Consider the following 14,178-nt stretch of genomic DNA (forward strand, 5'->3'; position numbering starts at 1 on the left):
ATCATAACTTAAACTAAATAAATAAAAATATTAAAATCTAAAATTATCCAATAAAAATAAAATAAAATAAAATACTGAGATAGTTCTGGTTATACTCCTTCATCAAAGCTGCTGTTAGTACTCTAGGTTCCTTTCAAAATACTTGCCATTTCCCCCCTATCCAGATAGAATACTATATATTTAGATAAATATATCACATATATTTTGACAAGTAGTGAGTTGTTAGGTATCCAAAGGTAATTTGGCTATGTAAATATAGACAAATCATTATATATATATATATATATATATATATATATATATATATATATATATATATATTGTGGGGGGTAAAAAGATCCTGATGGGAATGTGGGCCTTTTGGGCCGTGTTAAGGAAGGCCGACCTGCTCCTGGGTTTAGAATTTGTTAGTACTATGGGTCGGCCCATACGCCGAGGATCCGAGGATCCAGCCGAGGGTGAACTTACCCTCGGATGGACACCAAAGAACTCGGGATTTCATAGTAAAGATTAGGGAATGACACGGTTAAGGCCAATGGTTAAAAGGGGTGAACCTTAGAATGCCCCAGAAGCACCGGTGTTGGAGAAATGTCAAGGATAAAGGCTGCCACATCCGCATTAAAGACCCTGCACCTACTACCCTGGCCGCATTTATGGGGAAGTGACACCTGAACAGTGGAAGGGAAACTTCTGGTTACTATTCAAAGGCACTGAGAAAAGAAATATCTAGGTTAAGGGGGAGATGGGACAACACGTGTACAAAGTATCAAAGGGAGGAGTATTTAAGGGGCAACCTAGAACACAAAAGGGGGGACGGACTTTTTGTAACCTAAAAAAGAAAAGAAACAAAGAGAGAGATAATATAAGAACAACTCTCGGCTTATGTTCGAGGAAGCTGATTTACTATATTCCTTGTTGTTTCCAAGTATTTGCAATCTTTAGTTTGTCATTTAATCCTCACACGCTTCTAACCTGGGTTTCAAGCCCACACTCTACAAATTCATATTGTTTAAGGCTCATTGGGCCTGAGCCCATAACTGTTCTTGAGACCAGGTGCAATTGTGCACTTACATATATATATGTAAATATAGACAAATCATTATATATTTATATATATATATATATATATATATATATATATATATATATATATATCTATATAGAAGTAGGAACCTCATTTGTGAATTATTAACCTCATCTTTTATCTAGGGTTATGCTGCCACTCTTTTACAAAAGAGAGATATAATGCATAAAAGATGAGTTTATAATCGAATGGTAAATTATATCCGTTTTGCATGGAAATTGGCATGTATGTTGAAAATATATAAAACATGTAATCCAACGGTTGGTTTTTTAAAATATGAATTCAATAAAATGTTATTGGGTGGTATAACTCTAAGCAATGTTACACCAGGTATAATTTGAATCCACACACACACACATACACATATATATATTTATTTATTTATTTATATATTCATTTAACCTTCCACCTAAGCAAATATTTCAATGAATTATATAATTTTTATTATTACTTATATTAACAATAAATAATTATATTTTCTTAGAATTTATAATTTTGATAAACATTTTAGGCAACCACACTTATTGTCATGTGTTTAATGAGGTACATGTACTCATTTTTATTAAGTATTAATTTTTTATAGGTGATGTATAATAGTTATTAATATATAAAGGGAACACATTTTTTTTTTCTCACAATAAGTTGGATGGAGGATTTAAATTGGGTTCTTTAAGTTGGTACCTAAGCTTTAATATAATTTTCTATTCACCAAAAAAAAAAATATATTGAAACAAAAACCAACAAAACACATAAACCTATTTTATAATACACGCAATAAAAAAATATAAAACATAAATATGTGGTTAAGTTACTCAAAAATAATTATATATTTGTGAGTTCGTCAAATTTTTGTTTCTCTAATACAAAAGGTTAATCTATTAAGAATTTCATATGGGAAAAGAGAAGGTTACCCATATTTTTTGATAATATGAAAAATTCTCTTTCAACTTAAACAAAAATGGTGAAAAAGTGAACAAGAATAAGAACTAGACAGCTTTGTTCTTTAGTAAATCCACACCGGAGAATGTATGTCTTGCTATCAAAGGAAGTTTGGGATTGCAAGAAATAACACAATATGAAAAATATCTTGGACTACCATCTCTAATTGGAAGGGGGAAAAGAGAGTTTTAATTACATCAAAGAAAGAATATGGAGAAAATTACAAGGTTGTGAAGAGAAGTTATTATCACAAGCTAGTCGTGAAGTTTTGATAAAATCAATTACCCAAGCCATTCTAATTTTCACTATGGGATGCTTCAAATTACCCATTGGCTTGTGCAATGATATTGAGACTGTGATTAGGAAATTTTGGTGGGGACAATGTGGAGATAGTAGGAAGATTCATTGGCTTCAGTGGGATAAGTTGACAAAATCCAAGTTTGTAGGGGAAAATGGTTTCTGAGATTTGGCGATGTTTAATGATTCTTTATTGGCGAAAAAAAACTTGGAGATTGTTACACAACAAGAATTCACTCTTTTACAAAGTCTTTAAAGCACACTTTTTCCCTAATTGTTCTATTATGGAGGCTAAAGACTCAAGGTCCGGATAGTATGCATAGTATTCTTACAAGAAAGGGATGTTATTCAAAGAGATGCTCACTGGTGAATTGGGAATGGAAAAAATCTAAAAATATGGCAGCATCAGTGGCTTCCCAAGAAGCACCCTCCATTAGTTTGTTCTCCCATGATTGCGTCCTTGGAAGAGGACACAGTTGATCTGCTTATTGATGATACAACTAGGCAGTGGGAAAATGGCGTCATTGATGGGATATTTGCACCGGAGGAAGCTAATTAACTCTACGAAATCCCAATATCTAGAGTGAATCTAAGGACGCTCTGTTTTGGCCAATGACGCGTGATGGTTGCTATTCCTGTAATTCCGGTTCTTGAAGGAGGAAGAAGAGCTTGAGGTTAGGGATATGGAGGACTATCAGGGAAACACTTTTGTGGAAGAGTATTTGGTCTTTGCAGGTGCCGAATTAAGTGAAGAATTTTGTTTGGAGTGCCTGTTGAAACTCACTGCCCACAAAGACGAATTTAGTTTGTCGTATGATCATTGAATCTCCCACATGCGATCCCTGTCAGGATTGTCTAGAAACGGTGCTCCATGCTCTTTGGTCATGCTGAGAAGTTGACGTTGATTGTTCCGATGTGGAGCTCTGGTTTTCGGTCAGGCATACAATTTGGAGACTTCAAAGAACTGGTAGCTTGGATTCTTAAGGAAAACAATAGCCCAGAATATTTTGCAATGATCGTATGGCCAATTTGGAACCAACGCAACCAGGTCAGATTACAACATCCCTGTTGCGCTCTCCATCTCATACCTCAGTTGTCCAAGGATCAACTTGAAGAATTTTTGGCGATGCAACCACCACCAAAGCCCCCACCGATTTTGACTCGGGTTTGCTGGCGCCCCCCACCTCCTGGTTTTGTTAAAGTAAATTTCGACGAAGTGGTATTTTCGGAGGAAAATAAAGCTGGTGCTGGTATTGTCATTCGGAATAGAGAAGGCTTTGTGTTGTCGTCTCAATCCCAACAGCTAAATCAAGCTTACAGTCCAAGTGCTATTGAAGCTATAGCTACACATACAGGTCTTCAGTTAGCGACGAAACTTGGCTTTACTCAGGCTGTCTTGGAGGGGGATTCTCTAACACTAATGTCGTCTCAGCAACATTAACGTGAACTAATGTCGCCTGATGGTCTGCTAATTCAAGATGTTCGTCACTTTTCTAGTTCTTTTCATCAATTACGGTACTCTCATCTGAAGGGAGAAGGTAATAAGGTTGCTCATAGTCTTGCTCGATGTGATTTAAATATCTCTGATTTTGTTGTGTGGATGGAGGATGTTTCACAACCAGTTTCTTTTGTACTTCAGACTAATTTAGCCAATCCTATTTAATAAAAGCGAAGTGGTCTTCTTCCAAAAATATATATATATATAGAACAAAAATGGCATACCAATTATCATGAAAAATTCTCTTTCAACTAGGAAAAAAGTGGCATACCCAAACAAAGTTTCCAATAATGAGTTTTCAAAATAAGGCACACTATGTACAAAAAAAAAAGAAGAGAAAAATAGTAAAATAATAATGTAAATAATAATAATGATATGTACATTTTTATTTATCACTGTTATATTTGCTTGCTTGAGTAGGCATTAAATATGTTTATCTATATCAGTCACTATGCTATAATTAGATTACTACACTACTCTTTTTCTCTATAAAATATAACAATATAGACTGCAAATTTTTTTACAAAGAAACTTATTAAGATATCGGAGAAAAATAATAACAAAATGGTGATATTTGTGTCACTCGGACATTCTAATCATCCAAACACAAACACAGAATCCAACAAATAACCAATACCCATTAGTCAAAACTATACAAAAACCAAAATCCAAAACTCAAAATCCCTCATTTCTCACTTCCCCACTTACACTTTCTCATAATCCAACACACTACAATAGAACCAAACTGCCAAAATAGAGAGAGAATTGAGAACGTCCAGTAATGAAGACTCTTTAAGTCTGAGAAACTGGAAGCCACTAACTCCGAAGGCTTTGTTTGGAAAGCAGACAAAGCCAACTTTATACCAAGGACATTAACCAAGGTGCATGCGAAGATGGAGAGAGACTCCTGTCCCGACTGTCTAGTTGATTTTAGGAGCATTTGATTTGAGTTTGTCAACATTTGATTTGTAATTGGACATTTGATTAGTACATTTGAACATTTGATGTCATATTATTAGGATTTAAGTCTCTCTTTTGCATGAGAAAGTTTTTTTGTGGAATTACAATCTTTGTTCACGATGTGCCCCTTTTCTTTACTTCACAAATGGGATTTTTTCTTCTTATTATATTTAGATATAAAAAAGTATATTCATCCCAAATTTAGAAGAAATAAGCAATATGTATAAAATTAATTAAGGTTGTCTTTCGTAGATAATGTTCAGACACTTTCACCATTGGGCATATCCACAAATGACATACCTGCCGTGTACAAACTATGGTTTTCAAACACCGAACTAGCCAGTTCAATCGGAAATAGCTACCAATCCTGTTCGGTAAAAACTTCCATAACGGGTAAAAAAATCGGTAAAAACTGAGAACCGGTAGTTGTTTTGATTCTTTGACCCTACCGATATTTAAAACCATGATGTAGACTTTCAATTATTTGTAGTCTTTGAACTTTTAGTAATATTTTCTTGGCATATACTTTCATGTCAGCAGAAATTTAGCTTATGTATCTGTATAATTATAAACTAAAGAAATTATAATCACAAACTATGAGAGGAAAGTCTTACCTTAGCTGAACGAGATCTTATTTTACTAAACTATTAATTTTTTTATTTATTAATAGGATAGTCACAACCAAAGTTTCTTTTTGAGATATTACCTACTTAAATTAGGTAATGATTTAATTAGACCCCAAATTTTATTTACGACTAATCCAACAATTAATGCTATATATACATGATTAACCAAGTTAACCAAGCATGGATACAAATAATTGCATGGATAGGCATATTGAACATTTCAAAAAAGATAAAGGGCAATAAATAAAGAGAACCAAACCTAAGATAATACCAAAAGTGTTATCAAAAAGGAAAATTGGGGTACTTGATGTAAAAATATCTCTGCGGCTAGACTGTCGTCGAATGATCAACTAGAAAGAATAGTTGCAGTATAAGACACGCACAAAATCCTCCAAGCCTAGTGTTATCTATGTACCCAAAACTGACAACCCTGATTGAGTCTTTTCTTCAATCTAGCTTCCCCGATCCCTCAACAAAGCTCAGCTGGACCTTTAAGCCTTCAAGGCTGAAATTGGGCAAACTCCAATGGTTCCCAGCAACCAATTTCACTCACAATACTTAATGAATGGTATGATTATTATTGCGATGATCTTCTTTCAAGGTTTGGCTATGATCAAAGGGAAAATTATAGAGAATTTATTGTGTTTGAGTCTCTTAACAATGGCTCCAATTCTCTCAACTCATATGTGGGTGCTTAGGGTAAAAATAATGGGAAATGAGATGTATTTATATTGATAAGGGGCTGGTATATCAAAGGATGTGTACATTTTTTGATTTTAAATTAGGAAAAAATAACTTTTTGGTCCCTACACATTGAGCTATTTTCCATTTTGGTACCCAATTTTTTGAAGGTCCTATTTTGGTCAATGAAATTGTTATCAATTTAGTCCTTACTGTCATCTCACTATTAGAAATATCGCAGATAGAGTGCATCATTGGCACATTACATGTTGGCTATTAAAACAATATTAAAAAAATTATTTGGCATTCAAAAAATGTCACATCAGCATCCATTTCAGTTTCTAAATTTAAAATAAATCCTTCAATTTTATTTTTTCAATAAATTTTTTTATTTGTTTTTCATTTTTCATTTTTTTTCCTTGGAAAACAAAAACACAAAATTAAACACAACAAACCTAAAAATCAAACCCCAAAACCACACCAAAACATCACAACTGAGTTAAGATTTATCTTTCAAACCACACGGCCACACACTTTCATTTTTCAATTTCGTGTGTGTGTGTGTGTGTCTCTCTCTCTCTCTACTTATTTGAAAATTTGTCTCTCCTTAGAGAGAGAGAGAGAGAGAGAGAGAGAGGTCAAGATTAGTTTGATTTGGGTTAGAAAGAGAGAGGTTGAGATTGATGATTGGGTCTTAGGTGGTGGTGGTAGGTGGTAGCAAAATGGAGGTTGAGATGGAGGGTGTGGTTGAAGACTCAACTTCTTAGTTTTGTAATATTAGGGGTGTGTTTTAATACCGCTTATTTTGCTGAAAACAATGTAGAAAAATAATTTTTAAATGTGTGAATAGTGGCGTGAGACCCATTTTTTATGAAAGCTTTGCTGAAAAAAAAAGATTTGTGGATCCTGTGCATTGGAAAAGTATAAAGTTACTGAAACGCGCTTTTCAAAAAAAAAAAAAAACAAACATAAAATGCAGACACTCTCATTTTCAGCACTATCCAAATGAATGCTAGATTTTGGTTTTTGATTTTGGTTTCATATGGGTTTGGCTTCTCAGTTTTGTATGGATTTGGCTTGTAATGAGAAATTGAAAGAATCGACTGGGTTTTTGCTACATGGGTTTGCTTTTTTAGGTTTGTAAATTTGATGAACATGGGTAGACAAGCCTATACCGCTGCCTCACCAGTAATTGATTAGATGCTCTCTAGCTCATTCAGCAATTTAAAAAAAAAAATGCTCTCTTGCTCTGCTTTATATGATAGGCTAAAGAAGAAATCAATAACCAAGATTGGGGAATGATGCTTGCTTATTTGTTCTACTTCTATTTCTGACTTAAAAATATGAAGCAATATGGTGTGCTCAGACACTTTGGCACGTTGTATTGTCAAATAATGGTGCACTTTTTTTTGAGAGACAGTTGGTTACTATTTTATTGAAAACCAATTTTAAATTAACCATGATCTATTACTATTGTTTTCAGGTTATATACTTGAGATAGATCTCAAGATGCTGGTGCTAGCTCGAAGTAAAATTTTGATTTCTTAGACTAGAGCCTGGGGTCTGTAAACGCTTAACTTGATAAGATTTTTGGAGAAATGCACTAGTTAATCATGGAAATGAGAAATCCTAAAGTGGCTCCTAATTGACTAAGTTTAGCTACTTGAATAAGTTACCATGCCTACTCAAAGTAAACTAAATTGAAGTGAGTTATCTCAAAATTGCATGAAACATAAAGGATTCAATCCTACTGGATTGCTCTAACACTAATTTGCCTTGAAATAAACATTAATAAAATCAAACTCCAACAAACAAGACAAATAATACCAATAGAACGAGAATGCAGAAACTGATCTATACAAGAAGGCATGTTATTGTCAATTTCATCCATGTTCAAGTAATAGGATGAAAAAGAACAGAAAAGAAAATAACTGATAAAAATTTATTAAAACAATTTTTTTTTCGATAAATTGCATATTTGGTTTTATCTTTTGCACCATATTTTAATTTGGTCTCTAACCTTTCAATTGTGTCAATTTGGTCCATAACCTTTCAATACTGTGTTAATTTTGTTCTTGTCATTATCTATTGGATGGAAATTGTTGTCGTGACAAATGACAAAAATAAAGAATATGTTTATGTTAATGTGACAATAAGCTAATTTTTTTATTTTGGTCGTTTGCCATGTTAACAATTTCCATCCAAGAGATAACGACATGAACTAAATTGACACAACACTAAAAAGTTAGGAATCAAATTGACACAATTGAAATGTTAGAAATTAAATTGAAATATGATGTAAAGTATAGAGACCAAAATCGTAGTTTATTCGAATTTTTCCCTCCAAAATTATTGGTGTAGTATGTTATGGTTGATGTAAATAAAATAGTGTCAACACTAGATGTTTGTGAAAGTAATGTTGCATTATTCACAATATATCATATCATGAAAACTATAAATGAAGTAATAAAAATAGTTGTGTTACTACTTGCTATCTCTACTTAAAACTAGATAGCCATATCTTCAAGGTAAAACCTTCATTTGGAAAGGGATGAATGAAAGACTTGGGGTTCCATTCACAAGACATGTGAGAGTTCTTGTGGGGGTAAAAAATACTAATTAGGAGTACTTAACAAAAATTCTTGATCAATACTACTAATTTCTAAAAAGTGGGAGATGATAATTTACAATGGAAAGACCAAAAAGATAGTCAAAGACAATAAGTAACTGAATCGTGTGTTTATATACGAAGAAAAAGGTGTTCTCGTGGTACAAAAAAGGTATTCTAAGTGATGAATAAAGGTGAAAAGTTCCAACTTTCTTTCTCTCTCTTGTTCTTGCTCCAGTCCTCTTGTTTTTCTGGATCCGTTTTTCTAGATCCGTTTTCTTGTTGCTTTCTTCCTCCTTTTATAGCCATATCCCTTCATCCAGCTATCTTGCTCTTAGCAAGATTTGGGGGGATACTTGTCCCATCAACCTTTTGCCTTGCTATTTCTTGATCATGAAAAAAGACTTTTGAACATTTAATGTGGCTGACATTAGGTGGAAGCAGTTCATTAATGTGGAGGTGACTTTTACATTGAACTCTGCATTTTCTTCGACGTGTTCCTTAAGAGAAGAGTGAGTGATAGGTTACCCCTAGTTAGGAGGAAGGTCGTTCCTTGGACAACATCCTACTGTCTTGCTCTTAGCTAGATTTAGGGGATACTTGTCCCATCAACCTTTTGCCTTGCCATTTCTTGATCATGAAGAAAGACTTTTGAAGGTATTTCTATTGTTCAGGCTAGTCATTCAACATTTAATGTGGCTGACATTAGATAGGAGGAGTTCGTTAATGTGGAGGTGACTATTACATTGAGTTCTGCATTTTCTTCGATGTATTCCTTAAGAGAAGAGTGAGTGACAAGTTACCCCGAGTTAGGAGGAAGGTCATTCCTCGGACAATCTTCAAGTCCTTGGGAAACGTAAGGTTTTTGAAATTACCTTAACAACAAGACCTAATGGGCCTCGAGAGAACAAGTACCATGGTTTAGTTCAATCATAGGCCCAAATGGCCTCTTCCTATTAGAAGTCCCTTTTGTCTCTTGTTGGACTCTAGGCTAGGCCCATTTCTCGAATTCACCTTTTGGGATTTGAGTCTCGAAGTGGACACTAAGTATCTATTTGGATCCAGCGTTTACAATATATATTTTTTTTTAAGCAACACGTATCAAGAGGACAAATTTCACTATATATGAACAATAATTATATATATTTGACTTTTTAGCCCCTTTTTCTCACTCATGTGTCCCGTGCACTATTCACAAGACCCACAAACTTCATTTTTCAACAACTTTTTCATTAAAAATGAGTCCCACGGCACTATTCACACATTTAAAAATTATTTTGTTACAGTGTTTTCTGTTGTATCTAAACGGACCCTAAAGCACAAAACAGACAATTTTGTTTTTGGCTAATCTTAGTTGATTTGTTTCAATTGCGTTGGCATTATAGTTATAAGTTTTAAAATATGTCATAATTTGAATCTGTCACTTATTTTACTGAAACTAAAAACTTTTTGCTAAAAGTACCGTAAATAAAAATAAAAGTTAGCTGAAATAGTACAGTAAGACCTGTAAATAATACCAAAAAGTACAATAAGACCTATAAATAATAACAAAAATAAACTAAATAGTAAATAAATTGGCAAAAATAATCTTTCCAATCTTATAAGAGTGCTGCTTCAAATGATTGTTCAAGTAGCATATCAAGTGGAGGAGATGATAATTTTACTCGGATATGATAATGCAAAGTCACAACATTTGCAGTAGAAGAATATATCAGGAATAATTACTCTTGCAATAATGATTTTTAATAGATTATTATGAAATATTCCCATACATTTTAGAGATATATATTTGTAAGACATTGTTCTCTATAAAGTTATTTTCTAGCATAATTACAGTGCCCATTAGATAGTCCTCTATTTCGAGTTTTATTTTTCATTAAATGATTTCGTTTTTTTAATGCTTTTTTTTTAATAATATGGGTAAAATGCTATCATGCAAAATGACTAGAATCATATATTATGAAATTCATTCACTGTTTCTCAGCGTATACGCAGAATTTTCCGACTAAATCATAATGATATGATGATTAAAAAAATCTGAAACTTATAGTAACATCTTAAACTACAAATAGACAAGACATTCAACTGAAGAAGAAATCAAGTCTTTCCCGAAAGATACTAATGCATCAGCTTATGAGAATGGGTACATATTGATTGAAGGGGACTGACAGGAAGCCAGAAATCAAACCAAAAACAAAAAGAATTCCCCTGTCATGAGCATAAAATCCATTATAAATAATATCTAAATCAATTGACATCTTTTGAGAAAAACACTTTTGCAATCATTAATATTAAATCATAAAAATTCCCTGCCCATGCATTAATATCCCCTCTTTTTAAAAATTCTTAAAAGACTTAATCAGGTTGTAGAGAATTTAATTCTATGATAGTTCATAAAACATGTGTTACACAAATATTAAATCATAAAATATAAAGCATCCTTAACAAAGTCAAAAATCCCTGCAACTCAAATCTAAAACTAAGCTGTTCATTTCCCAACAGAAAATTGATAATACTTAAAAATCTAACTCAAAATCCTGAATGCAAAGAGCATTTAAGTAAAAAAGCTGGCAAACTTCTTTTAATCCCAGCCAGTAGCAGGAGGAGCATTCTCAACAATGACAGTAGAAGCCATTGGTGGTGGTGGAACAACATCCCATTCACTTGTGAGAGGAGCTGTAGTAGAACACAAAAGGGTTTAGAAATATATTTAAAAACATGTCAGCAGCTCTAAAAAATGCCATATTACATAGTTATCTGCATTAACGGTTTTAGTTTAATACAAGTTAAGCATATGTTGCAAAGGTTTCTTTTAGTAAAAACTTTGAATAATGTAAAGGAATTAAACAATTGAAGGCATTGAAACCAAGAACAACCAACCAATAAGAGTTGTTAAAATTTTTAATACAGGTATAAAAGTTACCAGATAAGGACAGAACGACAGCCATCATATAATTTTTAGAAGTAAACACAAACTATCAGCTTTGTAAGAAAAGCAACAAGACACTAACACAAAAAGGGGGAGGGGAATTTAAGCTCAAAGCCAGGTTATCATGCATGAGAGAATATGTATAAACAATGTCAATAAATCACAAGGCTCTTGGAAAATATGTATAAACAATCACATTATATATGCAAAAAATAATAGCTCATGTCCATGCAAATAAAATTAGATAGACAACGTCAACAAGATAATATCTTCCATTTTAACAAGCCAATGTATAAGAAAGTAATTTAGTTCTACCTGCTTCCGCGCCCCAGGTACCAGCAACTACTGGTGGCGGAACTTCAGTGCTCCACTGGGCATCGGCACCTTGAACAGGCCATTGGTCAGCAGCAAGGGGAGCAGCAGAATACTCAATTCCATAATCTGCAATAGCAGTTGGTTCTTCTTCTTCTTGTTGCTTAGCCTCCTCTGGCTCCCGATAGAAGAATAGATCCACCTAAACATACAAAGAATGGCCCATTTTTAAATTAGCAATTTAGCTTTCCAACAGCAAAAGGCAACCAAACAAAGCATTCTAGTTTCCACATACCATCACTTCCCATTTAGCACCAACACGAATAGTACCACGCATCTGCAGAACCATCCTCGCCAAAAGCCAGAAGAGACAACCTATGCTATGCTTCCCCTTGTTGTTAGCAGGGATCCCAATATCAACATACCGCATTGGTGAATCAGTATCACAAAAAGCAATAGTTGGGATATTTCCAAGAGCAGCTTCCTTAATGGGCTGCAGTCAAATTTTGGTAGTGAGTAAACATTGGTACAAACAAGAAGCAGCAAAAGCAAAAATAATGCAAGAACATCAATATAAATATGATTCCTAAAATTTAATAACAGTCAAAGTTCTCAATAGCATGGGCATCATGTTAATTGTGAACAGCAGTAATCACCTGGTGATCAGTCCTTGGATCAGTAAGGATGAGAAGACGAGGCTCACTGAATGATGTCTGTAACTGATTGGTGAAGGTACCAGGAGTGTGCCTTCCAGCAATAGCATGGGCACCTGTGTACTGAGCAAACTTCAGGACCGCTCTCTGACCATAAGGCCTTGCAGACTGTACAATGATGTCCTGAGGATTCTCAATGGCAACAATTACCCGGGCTGCCAGCTGAAGCTTCTCCCAAGTCTTTCCCAGGTTGATAATGTAAATGCCTAAAGTCAAGACAAAAGTAATCAAGTATTATAAAATGTATATCAATACATACACATACAATAGCAAATTGCGCATGCAATATCAAACAACCCCAATTCATGTGTATATATACACACACACAGACAAGAAAATGAAGCTCTTTATAGCATTTGTATTTTTGATTTACTTTCGCAGTACACAATGCAATTAAGAACTGCATTTTCAAGCCCAAATTTCAAAAAAATTCAATTGAATCAATATATTGCAATTAAGAACTGCATTCTATTTACAGATGAAATACAAAACAATATAATCTAATATGCAAAATTTCACTTCTCATTCTGAGATTGATTGAAAACAGATACTCTACACAAAAGATTGAAACAAGCATCCACGCCGATCCTAGGGTATCTTCATTTTTGCAGAAATAAATCTCAAAATCATTACACAAATTATGTTGTCTCCGAAGTCCAAATCCAATAAGATCAATTATACAAAGACACAGCAGACAAACTGGCCAAGATTTGGAATCAATTGTATAAACAAGTCTTCAGTTTCACCAACTGACCACAATGCATAAAAACCTTCCTATTACTTCAGCATCCAAAGTTGCAGAATGTGAGACATCAAGACAATTACGTTCATCAATCTTAACAATCTTCAACATACAAACAAATATACACACATTAAGAAAAATAACAATAAGATCTCTAAAAAATAGCCAAAACCCAGAAACCAAAAACTCACAAAGTCACGAATCCCACATCCTTTTTCTTCACAAACTCTAACAAATAAGCAATACCCATTTCTCCAAAAGACACAAAAACCAAAACCCAGATCTCAAAATCCCTCCTTTCTCTCTCCCAAACTCACACTTTCTCACATTCCAAACACACTACTACACAACCAAAAACAGAGAAAGATCTAAGAAAGTGATGTTGAGGAAGAAAAAATAATAAATAAATACCATCGTTTCTCCTCTTGAAGATGTATCGCTCCATCTGGAAATCACAGTTCTTGGTTCCCAAGTGGACATCGGAGGCCAACATCATCTGAATATCAGACTCCTTTTGGGAGAGCTGGTGTGGCGGTGCTGCGGTTGTGTTTGCCATTTTTGCTTTGAAAAAGCTCTGAGCTTTGCAAAAGCTTGCCTGCCGTGCCTGAGCTTTCTGTGAATGGTAGAGGAAAATGAAAGAGGGATTCGGGTAGGGTTTTGTACTGGTAGCTTATAAATGGGGTACACTGAAACCCTAGCTTCGTCTTAATGACTCAAATGCCCCTTTCCCTACTATGCAATTTACGTTTTACACATTATATATATATATACACATTATTTATTTTTATC

The 14,178-nt window shown here is 34.0% G+C and overlaps 2 protein-coding genes across 2 annotated transcripts; one reads left to right on the top strand and one right to left on the bottom strand.

The window, feature by feature from the left end:
- Positions 1–3,191: 3,191 nt before the first annotated feature.
- Positions 3,192–3,761, top strand: LOC142633331 (uncharacterized). The gene has a single exon (XM_075807557.1). It carries the CDS (start codon positions 3,192–3,194, stop codon positions 3,759–3,761), a length of 570 nt encoding a protein of 189 aa, XP_075663672.1.
- Positions 3,762–11,057: 7,296 nt separating this feature from the next.
- Positions 11,058–14,037, bottom strand: LOC142634359 (small ribosomal subunit protein uS2-like). Its single transcript, XM_075808656.1, has 5 exons — positions 13,801–14,037; positions 12,591–12,853; positions 12,230–12,427; positions 11,938–12,136; positions 11,058–11,369 (listed from the first exon to the last, which is right to left on the bottom strand). The coding sequence occupies exons 1-5, from the start codon at positions 13,943–13,945 to the stop codon at positions 11,275–11,277; spliced, it is 900 nt and encodes a 299-aa protein (XP_075664771.1). The 5' UTR covers positions 13,946–14,037; the 3' UTR covers positions 11,058–11,274.
- Positions 14,038–14,178: the final 141 nt, after the last annotated feature.

Source organism: Castanea sativa, chromosome 5, assembly GCF_040712315.1.
Source record: "Castanea sativa cultivar Marrone di Chiusa Pesio chromosome 5, ASM4071231v1".
NCBI lineage: Eukaryota > Viridiplantae > Streptophyta > Magnoliopsida > Fagales > Fagaceae > Castanea > Castanea sativa.